Source organism: Venustampulla echinocandica, assembly GCF_003357145.1.
Source record: "Venustampulla echinocandica strain BP 5553 chromosome Unknown scaffold_1, whole genome shotgun sequence".
Classification (NCBI taxonomy): domain Eukaryota; kingdom Fungi; phylum Ascomycota; class Leotiomycetes; order Helotiales; family Pleuroascaceae; genus Venustampulla; species Venustampulla echinocandica.
Window position 1 is genome coordinate 5,628,437 of NW_022474206.1, and position 22,920 is coordinate 5,651,356.

Genomic DNA, 22,920 nt, shown 5'->3' on the forward strand with positions numbered 1-22,920 from the left:
AGCAGGAATCTCACCAACTTCCAAGATCAGACATGATGATAGGCCGCCAACTTGACGTGGACTTTTGACATGTTCAGTAGCGGTGCTTTCACGGATAGTTTCGGCAACTTCAGAGGCAGCTAGCACGGCCTATACCACGACGGAAGAGTGGCGATTGCTAGGGCTTTGGTATGATGGGTTTGAGTCAAGGGTATTGGCCTTTAGATGTGGAATTGTTCTTCCTCAGCAAACTAATAGATTTTGTATGTTACCTATCAAATACAGCACCTAGTCTAAATGGATTCCAGGTTATCCTTGCTGGCTTTTAACGCTCTCCTTGCAATCGAGCACAGTCCAGCTCTCCGACCACACAACTAATGAATCTTTTGAAGCCATTATACCCCGAAATGTACCATTCTTAGACAATGCCAGAGCGAACGACTCAATAGACTTGAGCGAAAGTGCTTCTGGCTCTCAATTTGTCACCGTACTTCCAGATCGCAAAAATACCGAAAAAGCAGCCAAAAGTCAACCCGCCGAGAACACTACACCCCTTTCCAATACCGAGATTGTTAAAAAGAGGTTGCGAGAAGTGTATAGCTCCGCATGCCACGGCACTACGAAGGAAAGCTGTTACGTTATTTGTCAGACGAGTCCACTCTCAAAGTCAAGTGAGATTGCTAACTTACTATTTGCAGCAAAGAGGCTTGCAGCGTAGCGGGGATAGCTCATAGGGAGATAAATGAAGATACACATGGTGAGCTAGTAATTGTTTAGTGCGTGAAACGTTTTAGTGCTGGACAAACAACTTACTATGAAGACACATGACAAGTAAAGAACGATCCCAATGGTAGGTGCAACCCAAGTTATGTCCTCCCGTGAAGTCCAGGCAAAAATAAAGATTCCAAATGGTGCAATGAACGCTGCAAAGACCCCGGGTAGAAGTCGATGCTCTGGAGAACCAACGAAATATTTTAGGGTATATGGCTCGTAATGGAACTTGGTGAGGCAAAGGTATGTAGAACCACCAAATATGAAGGCAATAATCACGCAGAGGAATATAACCCCCGTTATTCCAACAGAAAAGCCATAAATCTGCGTATAAACAATGGGGAACGATTCGAAGAAAGAGTACTAGGCATTATTAGCAAACTCAAACTGGTTCTCACTAACCCCGACAACCAATGAGACCAAGTTACTTACGAAAATACCATAAATCAGACCGGTATAGAGATTGATAAAAGCGATGGACGGATCCCGTAGCATGACCAAAAACGGCGTAGTCAGATACCCACCCAGCAGATTCAGAAACTGCAGGTTCCCTTGCTTGATTTCCGATTCTGATCTCAGCTTCTCATTACCGGTTGACCTCCGTAGGCGCTGGGCGCGTTTCAGGAGAATGAAATCAGCGTTGGTTTCCGGCAAGCAAAAGAATAGTAGAAGCCAACTGAAGCCACACAGAATAAGTAGCTCATACATCGACCACCTCCAAGTGGTCAGTGGCACCGAGAACCCAGCCAAAAGCGGACCAAGCGCTGGCCCGGCAAGTGCAGCACCACCCCAGAAGATCAGACCGTATGAGATCTTCGGGAATGAGAAGATATCTGCGGCTGATGCTCCCCCCGTTGCGAGAACTGGGCCGCCGAGAAAACCCTGCAGGAACCGGAGTACGACGAGCCCGGGAAAGTTGGACACCCGGGACGTGACCGCAGTGATGATTATAAATAGGGTAAATGATGCAAAGTAGGGAATATTCCGTCCCAAGCGCGGGACTTCTGACATCGGACTGAAGAATAACGGCCCTACTCCCTGAGAGCCAAGATATGAGTATTTAGGAGTTTGATACAGGTACGCAGTAGCTTACATATCCCAAAACATACATCGATAGCATCAACGATGATTCCTGAGCCGAGACACCAAAAATATGGATAAAGACGGGCTGGGCTGGAGTGATGATTGCCGATCCGGAATATACTATAATCTCTGAGTGAGCAGGGTGAGGATGCAAACAACATCGGCTTAAACTGACCTGAGAAAGTTAGGAGACAGATCTGGAAAAACGTAAATGTTTTTTTTGCCGTCGACCACATCTGAGGATTTTCGAGGTCGCCGTCGCTGTACCAGCTCACGCTCTGGTGATCAGACTTAGACTCGGACTCAGACCCGGATGGAGGGGAAAGCGAATTCTCGTCCGGCTCGGCTCTCTCCACATCCCCATGTATTGAGACGCTCTTCTTCTTTTCGGACTCCGGCACTGGAAACTGGAAACCCTCTTTCTCGTCAGGATATGGAAAGACTTGAGGGCCTAACACCATCCGACAGATCTGGCCGAATGGTGCATCGCGAAAAATTCCAGGCATATTGGAGAGAGAGGCCACGAGGCACAAAAGGATATCTTGCGAGCTGGTTGTAATAGAAAACACAGAGTAATAAAAGCGATAGAGCGATAGAGTAAAGAATGCAAGTGAAGTATTGGAAAGAAGGAGACTTAGAGGACAGAGCGACTTTTAGGTCACCTCCAGTTCGGTTCTCACATGTCTCCATATCCGAAAGAAAGTAGGTGAAGTAATAAGAGCTATACTCAAAGCGGCATTAATCTGCCCTGGTGCAGCAATTAAGGACATATCAAGACAAGCAACATACTTGGGCGTTTGCACAAGAGTCTTCGCTGGCTAGAGTGCTGTAACCCGCGAAGTTTGAACTTGTACTGTATCTCGGCCGATCGGCCGAGCACCCGAGTCTTTTTGGTGTGCTCGGCAACGCCCCGAGAACACCTCCCCCCCCCGAACAATGGAACACTTTACCCAATCTTGATGTTTACTCGCCCAGTGAGTGACTCGTCGGGCAGTGCTCTCGGGACGTTGCCGAGCACAATGTAATTTGCGCTGCCTTCGGTACTTGTATGTAGGTGCAGAAACTTCAATAAGAGAAACCTAGTCAAAAAGAGACTCTGTATGTAAGCTTTACTTCCCCAGGGCCTCTAGACTTTATCATCTACGCCTTTGTCCTTACTGGATCGCTTGAACTTGGTTAGGAACCGTTCCATAACAGCCTCGTATATCATGATAACCTCTTACTTATTCTTATCGGTAGCCTTTCTTGAAAAGGTTGTGCTGAATACTCTCTCAAACTTCGTCTTATCCAAAAACGACAGACACGCTTGGATTCTGCAGTCATACTCCCCAGTCGCAGGCTTGCACATACTCATTACACTGCATATCGTTTGTAGGTTCTGACGTATCTCGCGTGTCGTTGATAACTCGGTAGAACCCACATCCCGCGGGTTTCTCAGAATGTCGAGCAGGACTTCGGCGGCTAATGCCAGCGGTCGCATTATAAAAAGGGACATCTCCTTGTAGGCTGTGATCTTCGAGCCAGATTTACGTTAGCGTACGTTCTCTTATGTTTGGCAAATAAAGGTATTCATGAGTGAGCCCGTTATGTTCTCCAACTTCGCGGAAGCTTAATATCATTTGGGGGCACATAACTTGTTTGGCATCGGTAATATCAGCTTGTAAAACCAAATCGCACATAGCGTTCGCAACAGCGAGTGCTGAATTTCGGTATTCTCTGGCGGCAGAAGTTAAGAACTCGGCTTTCCGGGACCCAATAATGGCGGTTTTGTACCAATCTATGCGAACGCCCAAGATAACAATAAAGGTGAGTACTCGGAGTTCGGGATCTGGCCGATCTAGAAACTCCGGTGTCGATAGAGAGTTGAACGCGATTGAAGCCTGTCCCCTTATTTTCTCATGGACAATACAGAAATTATAATCAGATGCGGCGTCCGATACATATTTCTTGGTCATCTGGCGATGGCGGTCTCCGCATACGACAAGCTTCATGGCAATGATAAAGAGTGAAAAGACGCTGAGCCTACTTGCCGTGCTTGCTGTGATTTCTTCAGGAAGATACACAACCTGGTCTGCAGCAGAATCTATCGCTGAGTTGGGGGCTGGCATTGTAGTAAAAATCTAAAAGTGGCTTGTCAGCTACGAATAAAAGACAGGATTAGGTTGTAATCAAAGACGAGCTTACGTCTTTATCTTTGACAGGCAGACAGGAGGGAAAGCTTGCAGCTGCATTGCAATGTATCGAGAATGCGACCCAATAAGTTTGCCGTATCTTCTGAAGACTTCCAGAGCTGTGGGGATTGGGTACTAGGATATGAGAGCTATCGTCATCGTCTTCGGGCGAGCTTTGATCTAACCTGTCGTATCCAAGCAGACCTATCAATTGCATAAGACGTGCTATGGTTAGAAGCGCTTTCGGTCCGCTGACGTGAGTACATTCAAATCTGGCAACAAGAATCAAAGCTTGAACTGTCTCAATGTTTAAGAAAGAAGAGCTGTCTGCTAGGTTCTCGGCCCTTTCGAGGTGGAAGCGGGCAGCCAGGTAGGACTCCATTGCTAATTCTGACTCTCCACAAGCATTCGACCCGGACATGGCAACTGCATGTTTTAGCGCCATGCATTGATGTTTCTCTACAGAGATGATAGATTGCAAAAACTCTTGCTGGTCAATGATCATTATGTGTTTCCGAACAATCTCGAAATACGGCTGGCATCTAAATGATAGACATTAGACAGGCTGTTACTTTTTATCGAACGGGAGTACCTACTGTCGCTCAATTCCCACTACGGGGGTAGCTCGCTCAAATCGTTTGTCAAGGCTAGGATCTAGTGGTTTTTCTATGACCATTGTAGATGAAGGCCACGAGTAGGACGCGGCATTAAGGTCCGAGACGCTGAAAACCTCAATTCGGGGGTCGTTCATATTCAGATCTAGCTCTAGCTGGGTAACATCTGGACTGGATCCATTCGCATGATCGACTGGGGTTGGTAGTTGGTAGTAGCTGCTAAACTACTTATAAGTCCACCAATAGTTCCTTAGGTTTATATACACCCAAAAACGTACCTATGGCCAAACTCCGCAAAGTCAACATTAGAGAAGTCCATTTCTTCGCCTTGCAGTACTGGATCGTACACAAGCTGGGAACTTTTGGATATCACACTGGAGGATAACGCGGAACATGGTGTCATGGACTCTGTTGTTGTGATCTGACATCCTTGTTCTTGTAGTTTTGTTTCCGCTTGTACTGATTTTGCGATTATTGAGCGAGGACCGTGATCGAGATAGTATCAGGGATATCTTACATAGGCGGGAGTGAATCAAACTCAACGCTGACTTGATCTCGTCGCTGTCTGTGCTGTCTAATGGATAGTGGCATTGATGACCTGACTTCCGACAGCGCTGGCACTGTGGCTTTTGCCTATCACAGCGTACCTTGCGCTCACGACAAATATTGCAGGTCGATCGTTTCGCTTGAGATTGGGTCACATGCCTTCGATGAAGAATTTGGGTGTCGGGACCGAGAGATGCCATTGTGGCTCTCAAGTCAATAAAAAACCTGAACCACAGGCGGGGTTAGATATGATGAAAGATTCTCCCGTAAACGAATAGGACTCGTCAATTGCCAACACCCACTGGCGAAGTGGATTCGCATCCAGAGAGATGCTTGGTGAGGCAGCATCTTTCGAGGCCCACCTATCAGACTACCTGTGAAATGTTGACTCACTAGGGGGTGACAGAGCTCGTGGGCGACCGAAAAGAACGCAACGGATTTTTCGAGTCCCACACAATGTTTATATGTAAGAAAAATATATCTAGATATACAGCTATGTGCACAGATTCTCATGCTCTCGTTTGATTTTCTTAACTGTGTTGTGTAGTAAAGTTGTAAGTATGTGAAAAGTTGTGATGTCCCGCGAATTTTGTCACCGACTCTTGCACCAGTGGTTGGGGTTGGGGCTGACTAATATAAAGGTACCTATGCTTACCTACCTAGTATCTTATTAGTTTAGGCGTCAGCTATTAGAACTGCAGCGCTGCTATCAGCAGGACTGTTGTTAGCTGCTGGAGCTTATTATTCCCGGTACATGTAGCTGCTTCGGGGATGGTTTTCCGCACTCGCTGTGAAGCTCATCGTCGCATTCTTCGCTGACTTACCTAGTTGGGTAAACACACTGTCGAATCATATTTTGATCCTAGACCGATGAGCACACATATTTACACTTAGCCCCGAGATTGCCTCAATCTCTAGAATCCGCTTCAAGCATTTCAGAATTTCAATAAGGTTCAGAGGTTAATAGGAGTGTAAGTGCAGAGTAGATTTCTGTAACAGTGTTGGTAAAATAATCTAAAAAAACTCAAGTATACTTTAAGTAGAATTAGATTAGATTAGATCAGATTTAGAATTTTTGAGTATGAGTATGAGTAGCTAGTAATACTCTATTCTACTCTAATTTAATCAATGCCAACACTGTTTCTATACAAGGGCCATATACCGTATTTATCATTCTCATTTTTTTCCAGCTACAAATTCACAGCGATCTAATATATTCTAACATACCACCTTCTCAATTTTACTATGCTACTGGCTACATTCAACTGTCTTTTAATTCTTTATTTTAATCGTTTCTATATCCGAACCTGATCGGACATTTTCGCAAGGTAACGAAATGATATTTGATGCTATACTTGTATGATTATAACGCTGAAGGTCGTTTCCTACCTTGCCGCACCTACTGCAACAAACGCACCCTAATCATTTCACTCTACCAAATTTGTATCGATACTTACCTCAATACAAGCGTGACAGCGGCGGGAGAGGACTTTAATCTTCGGCATGCTCTGGGATGCGCATTATGCCTTCAGACGTATGGAAATCCTTGTCAACCAGTAGCCCTAAACCGCCTCTGTCACAGGTATATCTACGCCTCGCGCGTGAAATTTTTCAAGATCGCCTAAACGCTTCTTAATAGACGGCGGGTCGCGCTGATACGTACAAATCGAGACTAGTAAACTTGCAACGGATATCCCGATGCATATGCGCATGTCGATGGCGAATGCTTCTATATATGTTTCCCTGACTTCTAGTTTTTCAGCGATGGTGAAAGAGAGAATGGCGACGGGTGATTTGTAGAAGTCGTTGAGCTGTTCTGGCGACAAAACACTGCCTAGAGTATTGTGGATCTTGGTGTTCAGGACAGTAAAGCTGGCGGCCACGCCAGCACTGCCACCAAAGAGACGCATCTGAGCAGTGAGGCCTTGTGCAATTGCTGTATTATTCCTTCTATTTAGTTACAGTGCATTGTCGCATATACGAGGGGTAAGTGCCTCGTTTACTTACAGTAGTCCTCAAACTCGGCTTGTAGAGATGTCATAAGTGTTGAGCTAGAGAGATTCAAACCAAGACCCAGGCCAAGGATGGCCTCAAATGCCCACTGCCTGGCTGCTGGGCTGAGTGTACCTGGAATCGTTGACATGAGCGCACTGCCAATCAGCATGAATATGCTCGCCAGGTTTAAAGTCCAGAATGTTAGGTTCCTTTTGGCCGACACGGCGCCTCCGAGGGCTGATCCAACTGCCATCCCCCCCATAAGCGGTAGCAGCAGAATGCCTGATTTGACAGCGTCATATACATTGACAATCTGAGCACGCAGTGGAATACTGATGATCGAAAGGTGGATAATAAAACCGGCGAGGAATGTGCAGCTGTTTATGAGACACCGAAATCAGCCCTCAAGCTAATGACAGGATATATATACTGAATCATCACTGTGGTGGAATACTTACACAAACACAGAGGCCATGACAGGATCTGTGATTAGTCTGAATGGTAGCTGTGGACGTATGAGGCGGAAGCGAGGATTCCTCGAGAGCTGCCATTGCCATAGCAGGAGAATAACCCACGTAAGGCCAGAGAGGACCAGGATGCAGATAGAGGTCGCGCTATTCCAGGCGTATTCCCTCACAGCAGCCTGGTTGGCAATGAAGACGGGCAGTACCGTTCCGAGCATGACGAGGACGATGCCCACGTAGTCGAGATGCCTGAACTGCACTTTGTCGAGAGCCTGGAAGTTGTTTGGCCAGCAGAAGTAGAAAACCACTCCGGGAATAAGAGCACAAGGCCCGCTGTTGATGATAAGCTAGCTGCCAAATAGCATATAGAATGATAGAAGAATAAATGAATGATATGAGACCGCCAGCTAGCTTACTTCATCCAGAACACCCACCGCCAGCTCGAGTAGGTGGTGAGAAGGCCGCCGATAATAGGTCCACTCACGCCCGCAAGAGCTACAATTAGGCCAATTACTGCGGATATCGCAGGCACCAACCCCGGAGGTGTGACTTCGGGATAGATGATCATGGCCATCGCGTACAAACCAGCGCCCCCAATTCCCTGCACAGCTCGAAATCCGATGAGCTGTTCGAGGCTGGTCGCAAAGCCGCAGGCCAGGGACGCAACTAGAAAGATGAAGAAGGACACGCACACCACCGCTTTCCGGCCCACGACATCGGACACTCTGGCAAGGGCAACGGCAAATCCTGCGATAAGAGCAACTCCTCAGTAAAGGGAGACACACAGATGGCGCTGGAGACATTATTTGCAGCTTGCTTACCGACGTATGATAGAGTATAGGCAAGAATAATCCAAGGCGCATCGCGAAACCCGCCAAAGTCCTCGGAAATGGCGGTAAGCATGGTCGCAACCACCGTGGTATCTAGCAGCGACAGGAACAAGCCTACGCCAATACTAACGACCTTGTAGTTAGCTTGCGCTTCATCCACTACTTCTTATAGTTGTTTCTTAATTGGGAGGAAGGATCTCTTCATACCACGCAAGCACCAGAGTCAGCCTCCATGTGGTCATAGGCTCGCGCTTAACCATGGCGTTGTCCACCTGCCCATCTGACGATATATTGTCCTCTGGACGTTCCGGTTCCGATGGCGCCTGGCGCTCTACATTCTCGGGTTTCTCGCTGGCCATGGTGGGCGAAATGATCTATCTCGTCGTCGAGATTGTCGTCCCAAGGGCTCAAGGGGCTTTGTGGTATAGTTTGGAAGAGATCACTTTGGAAGAGCTGTGCCAGATGCTTGGTGTTGTTGAACATGATGCTAATGTTGGTTTGGCTGCCTAGCCCCCAATCTGCTGCTAGTTGGAAGATGGGAAAAGTAACACAATTAGATTAGAAGGTGATACAGAAATGCAATGCGGTTGGAAAGCGCCAGGCTGAAATCAATACCTACTATATATGTGCGTGTGTGTGGGGTAGGTTGCGTGGTTCGTCAGAATACGAAACAAAGCTTGAACGACACGCCAATATCCAATATACTCATGAGTTCTGACTGGCTCCTTCTCATTCTGCAACCAACATGCGCGAGCAGGAGAAAGATCTTCAACATTATTAGGACGCTATGAAGAAAAGCGAACTTACAAACGGCGGTTTGCTGTGAACCATGTCGGTGTGTGCACGTAGCCGAGGGTTGATGTCATTGAGGTTCAGCAAAGTACCTGGATGTGGGGAAACTGCTTGACATTCAACTGGGAAGTATTTCAAAAACTTGTACTTGTACTATGCTCCCAACACTGCGCCCGCTTTGGTATCCTGGTGTTAGTTTTCGTTGCATGTTTCTTAGCAAGGTCTGTCCGACCGTTGGTCCGTTGCGTTGGTTTCTTGGGCTGTGCGGGGGGATATAGTAAGTCAGGCCACGAGAGTACTTTGCAAGAGGTACAACACAGCAGTTTAATATAATCCTACATCTTCTTAATGCAACGCGCACAATCTGCAGATGTTGGGATTACCTTAAAAACTTTATTAAACTTAAAAAGCCAGAACTTCTTAATATTAATAAGTTTAATATATTAATAAAGTAAATTAAGTATTATACAGATAATTTAAGAACTAGCTCTAAATAAAACTTAAAACTAATAAAGTAACTATAAAAAGGGAAAAGGAATAAGTATAATATAGATTTAGTACCTATTACTGCTTCTAAATAATATTGTTACTGTGCCTTCTTCTTACTACTTGTCATCCAGCCATTTCAATTGGGAAACTCCCGGGAGTAGTAGCCCGTAGACTTTGCTGATGCGCTCCATTGCCCAAATCCGACTCACTGGATGGCTCCGGTTTGTAAGGTTTGTGGAAAGATTCATTCCCTGCATCCAACTCACGAGGGCCATACCCCGAAGATCTATACTCCTCACGCGATGTCGGGAATCTAGGAGGTGCTTCTCCCAATGGGTCTGGTCCGTTAGTTGATAACTGCGGTTTTGGTTTAGAGTTCTTGCGTTGACGTCTCCAAATGAAAAAAGCCACCCCGACAGCTCCCGCTAACCCCAAAACGACAGCGATTGCTATACCAGCAATAGCTCCCTTCGAAAGTCTTGGACTCTTAGGCGCACTTGGAGTACTCGAAGGTGATTCGCTACTGCTACCCGATGTCGAGTTACCGCTGGTTGTCGTGTTACTGGGCGATTCCACCAACTTCCATGTCCCTTTCCACGTATCTTTCCAATCTACCGTAGACGCCGTAATAGTATTATCCGTAGGAGATATGGCCACGGGCGTGGGATTCGATGGGGTGTTTGGTCCAGGGGCTTGAGCAAGAAACCAGAGGCCGTTGCCTTCGACATCATCTTGCCAATTAACTCCAACAAAAGCCGCTTGCATAAATGCTCTCCCCAGCGTGAAACTCGAGCTTGGGCCCTGGTCTGGCCGCAAAGGAAAGTAAGGTGCTGGTTGACTGAGTATCGGAGCCGTCAAAGTCAAGTTGAGAAGTGCGAAAGGAACGTTGATGGTGAGATTTTGGGATACGCTATTGCTGAGACGAAATGTAAAAGAGAGAAAAGCTGGTGATGATACAATTGACTGGTATCTGGGACTAGTTGTATCCCAAAGGTATAGCCCCAAGTTCGGCTTGAAGATGACGGGGAGGTTCTTCGTTATGGCATCACACGCACTTTGGGGCAAGTAAATGTAAGGCACGGTTGCTTCGACAAACACAGTCATTGCAACGCCAATGGACGAGTTCCCAGCGGCTAGCAGTCCAGATTGTTTTGTGAAACTGTATGGCGATTCCCCTTCGGCTACCCCGATCCCAATATCAAGTAAGTCGATCGGGAAGTGATCCAGTGTATATGGTTGACTTGAGACCGGTCCCAAAACTCGATTCTGATCGTAACCGCCTAGATTCAATGATCCTGGTATGCCCAATGCTGCTGATCCCAAATGCATCCCATAAGAGTTTGAGGAAGTTCGACCTGACCCGAACAATGCGCTTGTTAGAAGGGTTCCGTTCCATGGAACTGGATCAGGGATGTGGGACCAGGTTTGATTGAAATGTGGTGCTCCCAATGCTAGTTTCCCAACCTGCACAGGATACTTTGTTCCGTCAGGAAGCTCTTCTAATGCTTCGGCGAGCACCAGGAGGTCGAAATTGGCGATGACCACAGCGCCGGGTTCTCCTCCGGTGCCCGGTCTTGCAGAAAAGGCAATCGTGTCGAACATCCAAAAAGCTTCCCCAGTCAGCGACGGTAGAGCACCCGTTACACTAGCCATTTGCGTATTCGGATAAATTTGACCAGTGTTGCTGATGGAGGTGACTGAATCGGACGAATTCTGGTCGTAAAATCCAGCTGATTTCGGGATCCCGCAAGCATCAGTGTTGGCAGCACAAACAGAGGGGGATATAACATTTGTCATCCATTGACCTCCTGGGAGAAGATCAACTGCCTGGGGAGGAGAAGACGGTGAAGACCCAATGGATATTGTGATTGCGTTCCACGGTCCATTTGGGCCGTAGGTTTTTGATGACCAACTTAGTACCTGCGGAGGAAGAGATTTTCCAGCGGAGAGCACCGAAAAAGCTATCAGCGGTAGAAGTAGGAAGTGGATGGCGAAAGAGTTGCTCGTAAACATCACAGCGGGTTTCAGAAGCAACGCCCAAAGATGGAAGGAAAGACGTAACAGGAGTACACATGATTGCCATGAGATAATGAGAGAGGGGGGACTCGGGGTGAAGAGAAACACAAGGTTCTAACGAGAACCAAACTGTCGGGTCCATCACTGCCATCTACTTCGTAACCCGTCAAACTTCAGTTGGGATTTGAGCCTGAAGGAAACTCCAACAGTACTCGTATTATGGAGCCTCCGGGAACCTCCGGATACCGCCCGGCGCGTCTAGCACGGCGACGAAAAGGTTGAGCTTATTATTAGATTATTAGACGATGCCATTAGTATTATGGCGGACGTTGTGTAACGGAGTTAGCGCTGACCGGAGGGGGCTGCTTTTCACAGTTCCATATTTGTTGGAATTGTAAAGTCTCCGACTGGCCCCAATATCACACCCGTGAAGTCTCGCAGTTTCATGGCCGAATGGCTCATTATAATATCGCAGGCTTGCTGGATCTCTACCTAGTAATAAGCTTTCACTCGTTACGGTCCCCCTTAATTGTGCTTGTACGCAGTTTATAGCTGTAGGATGTTTCCCTTTAATACTTTCAATCCTTCTTAGGAGTCACCAAAACACACATATAGCAGCTATATTTGCTCCCCAAAGTACCTCCTTTGGAGTTGTCATTCTACTCAATTTGTTTACACGTTGCGATGATCATCCGACTCCCGCCAGGAACAAGCCGAAGATCGGTTCCGCTCGCTATCTTCGTTCTTGTTGTCTTGTGGGTTTGGGTACTCTTCGCTCGACCGTGGAGGATCTCGTTCTCGCATATACAATCGCATTTTTACCCAGAGAGTCCGCCGTCTCTGTCAGTGACAGACGCCTTTGACTTCCCCCCTATAGAATCCGAATCTATCAAAAGCATATGCGGCGAGACAGAATGGAACCCAGAAGTCGTATTCAGATGTGATGAATCTGTGGGTGGAATAGGCAATATTCGAAACTCAATCCTCCACTGCGTGCGATATGCAATCTCAGCCGGTGGTGGCCTAGTTATACCTAGCATTGTCCTCCGAAATGCCTCGGACATATCGCAAATACGCACTGGCGTAACAACCACCATGGATTATTTGTTCGATACGCAGCATTTCATTGACTCTCTTCGACTCTCTTGCCCCTCTCTTCCAGTTTACAAGTCTGCCGTCGACATCCCACAATTCCAGGGCCAAGATGCCCTTTCCCTCATCCCCGAAAGTCTTTTCGCTTCCGTTCCAGCAAATGGACTCAAAAACCCCGAAAAATGGCGGGAACTCTTCTACTCCTGGCTTGAAGACTACAGGTCACCTAACAGGACAGGTGCTATGGTTGTTGGGCTCGGGAGGTCATACTTGCACTATCCAATATACTCGGACGGCGAAGGGTTTGCCATGAGCTTTGGTGGTATCCTCAAACTTCGTTCGGACACTCGACGCCTAGCCACCACGACACTGATCAGGTTGGCGGAGGCGCACTCGCTGGCCATCAATTTATCCGAGCCTATTTTACTCAATGCGTTCTTTGGGGCACATCTCCGCACAGAGAAAGATGCCCAGGAAGGCTGGCCAGCACCTGACTGGATCTTTTCGCGATATGCAACGCAGTCCAAGTTATATCTGGAGCAGGCACCTCGGTCCAATACTAGCATCATCTATGTTGCCTCAGGTGATCCCACAGAGGTGGCTAAGTTCACTGCTGATGCGAAAGCTATTAACATGGCTGTGACGACGAAGTACGATCTCCTGACAGAAGACGATAGAGTAGAGTTTGAAAAACTAGCCTGGGACCAACAAGCCTTGGTAGATTATATGGTTATGCTGAAGGCTTCGGATTTTGCCGGGGTTGGTCACTCAAGTTTTGCTTGGAACATAGCCCTGAAAAGACACCAATATGCCCAGCAGACGAACCATCTGGATGGGCCGCAGATGTTGAGTGACGAGCTGAGCCAGATCTACGGCACCCCCAGAGGATACCCTGAGTACGCTGCATGTTTATGGCCTTGATACTTTAATCAAGCCAGCGAAATATCATCTCAGACTATGGGAAACACTTGTATCTCAAGACAAGAAAGAAGCAGCCTCGCATTCTATCCACGGTTGAAGATAGTTCTATACACCAAAGTGGGCAGACTTTCCACATTCGGGTTCATCGTCTTGGGAATCGTGACATGTCCATGCTTTGGAGCTTCCGCCTCGCGCAAAGCATAGCCTCAAGATTGCGTCGACACATAGAGGCATTCGATTGTCTTTTGGTGGTATGCCACCGTAAAGGAAGCTTTTTCTGCGCACCGTATTCCTGTCGTCAACTGGTTAGGCTAGAAATGGTTTGAAGACTAAGCGGTGGCGCGGCCAAATCGGCCACTTCCTAGCCGACGTTCCTACGGTGTCCCATCAGAGTCCGACTCCCTCCGCAAAACCCCGACCTTTCGACTATGGTTTCTACTGCGGGAGATTATGCTGACTTCTTTGGTTGCCCGGAAGGTTCATATTTTGGGAGAATCTCAAGACGGACAAATACGTTCCGCTCGGGAGAAGAAGCAGTCAGTGGAGTATAAGAAACCTAGGCGGTAGATGGGCAGTCGCTAGCCCAACGAGGAATGTGGAGCTTCCTAGGTAGAACTTATTCCGTAAGAGAGAAAAATGAGTTAATAAGGCCCTTTTATGAGCGTACATCGATAACTTGGAGCACAAGTAGATTATGGCGCCTTTGAACTGATATCCTCGAACCAAGATTGAATGGTCGAAGTGGTTTCTTAGCTCACACCACGGGACTTCATGGAGAGATACGCGATTATATATGGTAGTACATTGATAAAAGCACCCCCCCGCTAAAAATGATACGTTGTACAATCAATTCAATCCTTGGCGGACCCCATATGCCCTTCCAGACACAACAAAGTGAGCAGTACACTTAGGGGCTCTAAAACTTGACTTTTCTCAATATCCCATCTGAAACTGAGAGTTGGGTATTTCCTTTTCGGACAATTTTCCCCACTATGCGCAAGGTGTGAAGATCATGAAAAATAGGTATATTTTGTGAAGATTTGGTATCATAAGCGATACGAGAAGCGGATGTAGCTAGCTAAGATGCTACTTGCCACTTGATATATATTTTTACAATTCCCAACCCATCTATGCAAGAACGCCTAGTATACTATACAGCCAACGTGTAGTACAACATCACATCTTACAACCATTATATCATACAGAAGCAGCAGCAGCAGCAGCAGCTTTTTCATGCTGCAGATCATCCCACTCCGGAGTGGTGGGGGAATTTGCATCAGATGCGGGTGAATCCTCCGAATCATGTTCATCAGCTTTAGCTTTCACATCGTCCACATCTTCATCTTCCTCATTTTCCTCATCTTCATCTTCCACATCATCAACCTGATCACTTCCAAAGCCGCTTTCTTCCAACTCCTTGGCACGCTTGTATTGTTGAGCCAAATCTCCATGCTTGTTTCCAGTGCCAAAACTCCACACGCCCTGAGCTAAGCACTGATCGATCTTTTCTTCCACCAAGGTTTTCACATGGAAAGCCAGTGCTTGGCTTCTGAAGATGCCAGCAAACCGATAACTTAGCCAGAGATATACCGTCAAACTATTGTGCAGAGTCTCAGCCGCCCGCAAGTACCCTTTGGCACCATCGGGATGGTCATTGATATCGGTATCTATCAGTTCGAGGTTGAAGGATCGAAGGCCCACCAGTTCGCCGCCAGATTGGGTCGAGATACACTTGGCTAGCTCAATAACAACCGCATGTGCTCCCGGGGACCGCAGGGTGACAGGTGCATTCATAAATATAATACGATCCGTGACTTGCATCTTGTAGGGCTGGATCAGGTCAAGAATCCCGATATGTGTGCGGAACTCGCAGACATGAAAGAGAGGGTTGACGGTGGCTAGTTCCTGCAGGCGGAGGACGATGTAGCTGAATGGTGTTTCGGGAGGGAATAATGAGGCCATTCTGGCGATGGTTTCCCCTGGTGGGAAAATGCCGGCCGTCATGAGGGGTGCAACTTTCGCTGACATAGCTTTCTCGATGACGTGTAAATCCCCTGGATGAAGCGTAGTCACATACCCGACATTAGGCTCGTTCGACTCGAGAGACTTTAATGGAGGGCCGGTATTGGAAACATCGGTAGAGCCATGCTGTACGGCTTGGCGTAAAGTTTTGAATCTGCCGGCCCTGCCGGCGATTTGGTTGATTTCCGGAATTTCAAGGCGTCGATGAAGCAGCCCATCATGTTTACTAACGCTCTCGAAAATAATTCGTTTGATACTGAGGTTCAGGCCCATACCAACAGCATTACTTGCCACAAGATAGTCGTAGTCGTTATTAGGGTCGTTGAAAAGGTTGGCTTGTTGAGCACGGGTCTCCGGCGGCAGAGAACCGTAGACCACAGCACAGCGCTTCCCAGTGTGCTTCTCGATCCTCCTCTTCATAGAGTGGATCTGCACGCGGGAAAATAGAATGATAGCATCCCCTTTCCTGAGTTTGTTTAGATCATCCTTGAGGGAAACCGTTTCTGGTTGAAGGGGGCCAAGTCGCTCGTAGTTGTGGATGACAAGCTTGTCTCCCATCGTAGCACAAAGCTTTTTGATAATTTGCACAGTTCGAGATTCACCACATAGATGCACTTCTTTTGCCTTGACTCCGAGGAATGCCTGCGTCCAAGCCCAGCCGCGCGAGTAATCTCCCATCATCTGGATCTCATCGATGACGGCAACCTCAACGTCGATGTTCAGTGGCACCATTTCAACTGTACAGCTGCGCATCTGGACATCGCCACCTTGAGGGATGCGGAATTCCTCTCCTGTTATCAAGGCACATGCCTTCCCCTTGGCATTGAATCGTGTATAGACCTCATGTGCTAGCAGTCGCAACGGGCCAGCATATATCCCACTTTTCGCCTCCTCGAGCCTTTTTAAAGCATGATATGTTTTGCCGGAATTAGTAGGCCCAACATGCAGGTGTATTGTTCGTTGCAATGCCCTTGTTCCTGGATACCACTCGATAGGATGACTGAAGTCCGCCAGCTTTTGCTGTAGATCCGTCGTGTCCCTACTGGAATGTTCCTTCTTAAGCGTCGAGGTGAGAAATCTGTATGTCAACTCCGCATGCAGCCCTGCTATGTGCCCTCTGATAAATGCCTGCCGGAGATGGTAGAAGAGCGGATTCTCTTCTTTGCTGATCAGCAGCTGTCTGAGAGCTTTATTTGTAGCATGCTGGACCGTTATCGTGAAACTCTTGAGAAGGGGATCAAGGTCGGCACGCTTGCGGAGGCCCCAAGCAGCTGCTCTGTTCACATCTCGAGTATATATCGTGCGCTTCAGCACTTTGCACTGCTCCCACACAACCTCCGCGAACAGACCGTACGCGGTATTGCTCCTATTCTCACCCAATGGTGGTGCTCGAATCTCGTCTCCCCTTGACGAGCGAACTCGTCTTCCAACTCCCTTGGGTTCATTCTGCGTATCCTTAGCGCGATATCTGATTGCGGATGTGTGAAGACTGGCGCGGGCTTGCCATGGTGGTTGTATTGACGGAGAGGACCATATCGAGTTTGAAGACTTAGGGACACAGAGAGTACATTTCCCAGGTTTTCGTAATGCCCGTCGCATTATCGTAGTGAGGTAGGAGGGGGTGTTGGGGGCAGAAAGAGACCGGGATGTCTCATTCAGGGTGAAGGATGATGTTTGAAGCTGTACGCAGTACTTTAGTACAATAATAAATTTTCGAGAAGGCGATAAGGGGACGACGCGACAAGGCGACAAGGCGACAACAATGGTGCCTTGGCCCTGGAGCCATCGGAGCTTCGGAGTTAACCTAATTGAGCTGTTTCCACGTGCATGGCCAACCTGTCAGCCAACTTGCCGTCTACTTATTCGGCAACTTATTAACTGCAACAAACACAACACAACACAACACCACACTATATCAGCCTGGTCCACCGCCAAACCATTGCTGTCTCCCGCTCAAAGAGAACAATGATCCAGTGCATGCTAATAACAATAGCCTAGACAACCCAGCGCGATGGCTTCGTCATCAACCCCCCCCACACCACTCCTCTAGTAAGTCCCTCCTCCCTCTCTTCCACCGCTCCTATAGAAAGCAAACTGGGACTCACCACCTCTAGCTCGTGCATTGCACACAATACTACGATCCTCAGTGAACATACTACCTCCGCCTCCTCCCAAACATCTTCTCTCGCCTCCCTCGTTCTCCCAAAAATCAAGCATGACACAGCTCAAAAGCTATCCTACACCCACAATAATAACTTCATCCACTACATCGCCGACGCCCCATCAGAATACCCATCCTCCCCGTCCGCCGGCGGAATTACCTACCTCGTAATCGCCGACGCCTCTCTCGGCCGCCGCATCCCCTTCGGCTTCCTCGTCGAGATCAAGAAACGGTTCCTTTCACGCTTCCCCCCTGAAAGCACCGACTTTGCCAGCCTACCGAATTATGGCGCGGGAAGCTTTAATAGCGAGCTGAAGGGGCTGATGGTTGAGTACGGGACCACGCAGGCAGGGAAGCACGATGCGATATCCAATGTCCAGGGAGAGATTGATAACGTTAGAGGGATAATGAGCCAGAATATTGAGAGTTTGCTGGAAAGGGGGGAGAGGATTGATTTGTTGGTCGATAAAACGGACCGGCTGGGCGGGAGCGCCCATGAGTTTAGGATTCGGAGTCGAGGCCTAAGGAGGCAGATGTGGTGGAAGAACGTTAAGCTTATGGCCCTACTTATTGTCGTGGTTATATTCTTGATTTATTTATTTGTTGGGTTTGGATGTGGGTTGCCTGGGTGGTCGAAGTGTGTTGGTAGTGGAAAATGAGAGGAGGTCATGGAGTTGCTAGAAGGTGCTTTCGACTAGATTTGTAGGATGGCTATCCGAAAACGGGGCGATCCTTTATATACCAAGCGGAGTTTGGAGGCCTCGGGAATACACGAGGACACTGGGTTCCTTATATAGCACATAGAGCTAAAAAATCGCTCCTCGAATACATTCGATCTTTCCTCATGGTGGATAAAACAAAGCAAAATCACCGTGACTTTCGGTCGTCACTCTTACTCGAGTATTGCATAGTTATCGTATGCTGATGCCGTGTACTAACGTAACGGCTAGAGATTCCCAGCCCCTTCAATGGGTATACATTCGGATCTCCTATCATACCGTCCCCATCCGTGTTCTTCTTTCAATCCATCCCCAATCCAAAGCTCCCTTCTCGTGTTTATCCCCAGCCCCACTCTGTCCAGGCCATCGCTCTCACAGCTTAACCTCCACGTCGCCCCACTTCCTCCCCCCATCATTAAAAACATATCCTTCAGCAACAGGACTAATTGATCCCCCAGCCAAAACGCCATTAGGCGGTTTCTTCAGCCTTTCAGTAAAGAACACAGGATGTCTCATCGCAGCATCAAGGACCACCTCTCTTCGTTGCGCCGAAGCCATCAGGGGTTGTCTCTGTCGTACCGCTAACTCTACTGGTAATGGGAGAGCTCCGAATTGTGATCCTGGCATATCAAAGGACGAGGGGGAGTGTGTCGTGTATGCGGTGGTAGACTGGTTTATGGGAGTTTGCTGTCTAGGAAGAGGATTCTACAGCAGGTAAGTTAGCATTCCTGCAATTGGGTTCCTTTTAGGAGCTGTCGGACATACCATTGGTCTCGAATTCCGCATCGACGAAAACATTCTGTCGGCTTCCTCTGCTTGTGCGCGGTGTTGTTGGTTCTGTTGTGGCGTGGCGGAGGGGAAGATCTGGCTGATTGAGCGGCGGAGCATTGTGCCGGTATTTGTAGCTCTTGAAGGTTGCTACCTCGGTGCTCACATGTAATTTGGGAATTGAAGTAGAATCAATTTCAAGTCGGACGTCGTGTGGTCTCAGGGAAGGGCTTGGAAGGTTTCAATGAATGTCTATGAAGTATATAGGTAGATAAAGTAGGGAGATGTTGATATACTACTACCTCGCTAGGTCCTACCGTATATAGGGTTACTTTAGGTGCTATTTGTAGCTTATTGTTAACTGAAGCGTGTGGGGTACAGTAGCTCGACGAGGAAGCTCCACTCCGCCTCGGGGACAACTCGGGAACCTCGGCTCTGACGACATCGGGATGGTCGGGGAGAGCGTGGTATTTTATATAACTTGAAGGTATTTATACAAGAAACATTTATTTCTACAATGACAGTGAGAGTACTTGTAACGATTTTATACTAATTGGCAAACTCTGCGTTTGTATTGCAGACTTCCCCATTTCTTGTTCCTGAGATAAGATCCGATACAATGCTCAATCCATATATTTCCTGTATAAGTTCCACATTCCCATCTAAACACCCAACACCATCCCAATGCATCTTCCGATCCTGTACAAGGTAACGCTCAAGAAATGGTATGTGCAGATATCCAGTTTGCTATGCCACACTAATCAAACGCTTCATTCAAAGTGGTCGGGCGGCTTCAAGTCACCCTCGCCCTCCATCACTGTCCCATGTAAAGGTGCAGACCCAAGAGTTGCCAGCGCCGGCACGGTTGCTCCCATCAAGCTCCTTCGGTGGGGCCGCGAATCAAAGTCTTCACTCTCCTCCGCGATCCGGGTCTCCGTTAAATCCCCTATAGCCCCCGACTCCTCAACGGAAGATTCGGGGTAGAGGGCTAACTGCACTTCGTTTCCTAAGCCTTGTGAAAAGTCATTCGCCATCTTGAAATGCGATAAGCTGTCCTTGTTGGCTAATGAAGAATACTTGGCACTAGCTTCGTCCAGACGTTGCTTGGATTGTTGGGGTTTTCCCAGGGTGAGCCACGCATCAGCCGCAAGAATACTCCATACGGCAGATTTTCGAAGTCGGTGGCCCCAGAGTCCGGAGCCAGCTCCTTTCTTGGATGCATAGCAAGCTGAAATGCGTTCTTTTATCAGAGCATCCCCAATGACGCCTACTACTTTGTATTCCAAGAGCTTGGTACCCCACTTAGCTGCATCCTCGGTGGCTGACCCCCCTCGAAGCCTTAATAGCTCCGTCCCCAGGAGCAATGAGCGCAACGCGCCATAAGATGCTCCGCATCGAGTGATGTATGAATAACAGGCGCTTTCTAGCATTTGATCGACAGTCTCTAATCGAACTTTTGAGCTGAGCGCTTGCGGAATCAACAGCGTGCTAATGGCAGCCATCTCATTTGTCGCAGCATGGTATTTCCATGCTTTATCGTTCATGAAGTCTGAACGAAGCAATTCATATGTCGATTGCGCTAACTTCCAATCTCGAAGCATGAACGCATAGTCCGCAAGCTTTCGCATCACCGCCTCAGGAGAATCTGGTCTGTAAAATCCCTGCAGAGCGTCGTAGTTGGATCCAGAACCGGCGCCATTTGAAGAAGAGTTCCGCGAACTACTTCCAAACCCAGTCCATTTCTTGGATAGACTAATAAACCGCCCGCTTATCCCTCTTCGCCGTGATGCCACCTGGTCATTCCACGTCGAGATACATCTTTCCATGGATGGAACAACCGATTGGGTAACCATTCCCCGGATGAAGGTTTTGATAGCAGTCATGTCTGATTCGTAGATGCAGGGAAAAGAGCCGTCGATATCCTCCTGCATTTCACGCTCCTGGATATCTGCGATTTCTTCCGAGGCCGTGACCCACTCAGATCGAGGAAACTGTACGCTATCGTCGTCTGTTGCCACACAGTTACTACTCCTTAATCGAAGGAGATGACAGTGAAGACCAAAATGTCTCTTCATCTGGTCAAACATTGTCATTGATTTGGCGATATCATCTCGTTCCTCATCGTGAACTAAGACATAATAGCGTAGATATTCGTTGCTTACCCAAAGAGGCAGCCTTTTCAGTCCCACAGATGATTCTTGATAAAGATTCCGTAGCGTCTCGATTGGGTTGGTGTTCCTTGAGCTGATTGCAATTACACAAGCAACTGGATGTGCAAAACTCTCATGGGGCGTCAGAGGTATGCCCGAGAGTAACCTCCGTAGGTAGAGAGTATAAAATGGGGATGCGGTATCAACATCTCGATTCTCCTTGAATGTCAGGTAATCCTCTCCGGTCATATTCGGAAAATCTTCTGCGTGGGTCAAGTGCCGATCTACCAAGGTTTCGATTTGGGAAATACTCCCTCCGGTCCTTGAGCTTTGAGCAGGGAATGACTTCGATTCATTTATACCACCATTTAATGATGGCCCTTTGCCTTCTTCGCTTTTTCGTGAACCTGGTACCCCCTCCGGTATCTCAAGACCATCACCTAGTTGAACAAACCGCACAGCAAAATTATCATAGGACCGCCCAGCCCCTATACTGTCTCGAACTATCACCTTCCCCTGAACCCGCTCCCCAAAGGGGCGTAACAATTCCCAAAGTCCTCCATTGAAACCTTTGTCTTTCACTAGGTCATGGGTGTCCTGCGATGTGTGGACAGCGACATGGGGGATAAAGGCTTGTATAATAAGATTCCGGGGATCTTCCGGTCGTTCTGCTGGTGGTAGCTGCTGGGAATCCCCAGGAATGCCCCCAAATACAGAGCCTGAAAGGCTTATCGATCGACCCAGGCCTCCACTAGGAGAGGACGGTCGTGATCCAGTCGGCGTCGATGTGGATGCAAAAAGGGACGAGACGGAAGGATTCGATACTCGGTATGGTAGTGTCGACGCTGAAGATGCCATCGATTGGGTTTCTGCGGAGCCTCGGGTCTTTGGCAATGACATCCTCAGCGGAGACGCCGCTGGTTCGGGGGGCGAGACATTGTCCGGAGATGTCATGAAGAGCAATCGGAGCTCCTCCGGTGGAACAGAGTCAGTCTATCTGATCGTTCGGCCAACCGTGGGCGTTGGACGGAAGATTGCATATGTAAATCGCAGAGCACAGTGCTACAGCGCAAATGAAGGTCAGCAAACAGTGGAAACATGCATGTGGCCTTGGGTTGGCTACAGACAAACTACGCTGTAGTTCAAATGGAATCGTGGTCGCCTACATGTGTCTCATGCATGTATAGTAGTGTCTGGATGCAATAACTTCAGGACTTCGCTGTAACTGTGCGGTAATACACCTTAAAACACCAGCCGCGCATCGAAGGAGGACGGTTTTTATGTACGAAGTAGATCGAAGGCCCGTTGCTTAACAACTTGCGCTTCAAGGTTCACCA

General features: G+C 48.0%; 8 protein-coding genes across 8 annotated transcripts; 1 reads left to right on the top strand and 7 right to left on the bottom strand.

Moving 5' to 3' along the window:
* Window positions 1-421: 421 nt before the first annotated feature.
* On the bottom strand, window positions 422-2,339 carry BP5553_04338 (Major facilitator superfamily, general substrate transporter; the record flags this gene model as incomplete). Its single annotated transcript, XM_032012961.1, has 6 exons — window positions 422-609; window positions 669-741; window positions 793-1,113; window positions 1,183-1,788; window positions 1,844-1,953; window positions 2,009-2,339. 6 exons carry the CDS (start codon window positions 2,337-2,339, stop codon window positions 422-424), a joined length of 1,629 nt encoding a protein of 542 aa, XP_031872654.1.
* Window positions 2,340-3,359: 1,020 nt separating this feature from the next.
* Window positions 3,360-5,021, bottom strand: BP5553_04339 (uncharacterized protein; the record flags this gene model as incomplete). The annotated part of the gene is made up of 4 exons (XM_032012962.1): window positions 3,360-3,953; window positions 4,018-4,546; window positions 4,601-4,837; window positions 4,897-5,021. 4 exons carry the CDS (start codon window positions 5,019-5,021, stop codon window positions 3,360-3,362), a joined length of 1,485 nt encoding a protein of 494 aa, XP_031872655.1.
* Window positions 5,022-6,726: 1,705 nt separating this feature from the next.
* On the bottom strand, window positions 6,727-8,812 carry BP5553_04340 (Uncharacterized protein; the record flags this gene model as incomplete). Its single annotated transcript, XM_032012963.1, has 6 exons — window positions 6,727-7,100; window positions 7,172-7,536; window positions 7,618-7,956; window positions 8,058-8,370; window positions 8,445-8,578; window positions 8,661-8,812. The coding sequence occupies 6 exons, from the start codon at window positions 8,810-8,812 to the stop codon at window positions 6,727-6,729; spliced, it is 1,677 nt and encodes a 558-aa protein (XP_031872656.1).
* A 1,045-nt stretch (window positions 8,813-9,857) lies between these two features.
* On the bottom strand, window positions 9,858-11,747 carry BP5553_04341 (uncharacterized protein; the record flags this gene model as incomplete). Its single annotated transcript, XM_032012964.1, has 1 exon — window positions 9,858-11,747. The coding sequence occupies one exon, from the start codon at window positions 11,745-11,747 to the stop codon at window positions 9,858-9,860; it is 1,890 nt and encodes a 629-aa protein (XP_031872657.1).
* Window positions 11,748-12,434: 687 nt separating this feature from the next.
* On the top strand, window positions 12,435-13,763 carry BP5553_04342 (Uncharacterized protein; the record flags this gene model as incomplete). Its single annotated transcript, XM_032012965.1, has 1 exon — window positions 12,435-13,763. The coding sequence occupies one exon, from the start codon at window positions 12,435-12,437 to the stop codon at window positions 13,761-13,763; it is 1,329 nt and encodes a 442-aa protein (XP_031872658.1).
* A 1,197-nt stretch (window positions 13,764-14,960) lies between these two features.
* Window positions 14,961-17,384, bottom strand: BP5553_04343 (uncharacterized protein; the record flags this gene model as incomplete). The annotated part of the gene is made up of 1 exon (XM_032012966.1): window positions 14,961-17,384. One exon carries the CDS (start codon window positions 17,382-17,384, stop codon window positions 14,961-14,963), a length of 2,424 nt encoding a protein of 807 aa, XP_031872659.1.
* A 1,653-nt stretch (window positions 17,385-19,037) lies between these two features.
* On the bottom strand, window positions 19,038-19,553 carry BP5553_04344 (uncharacterized protein; the record flags this gene model as incomplete). Its single annotated transcript, XM_032012967.1, has 2 exons — window positions 19,038-19,370; window positions 19,431-19,553. The coding sequence occupies 2 exons, from the start codon at window positions 19,551-19,553 to the stop codon at window positions 19,038-19,040; spliced, it is 456 nt and encodes a 151-aa protein (XP_031872660.1).
* Window positions 19,554-20,203: 650 nt separating this feature from the next.
* BP5553_04345 (uncharacterized protein) lies at window positions 20,204-22,537 on the bottom strand (the record flags this gene model as incomplete). The annotated part of the gene is made up of 1 exon (XM_032012968.1): window positions 20,204-22,537. The coding sequence occupies one exon, from the start codon at window positions 22,535-22,537 to the stop codon at window positions 20,204-20,206; it is 2,334 nt and encodes a 777-aa protein (XP_031872661.1).
* Window positions 22,538-22,920: the final 383 nt, after the last annotated feature.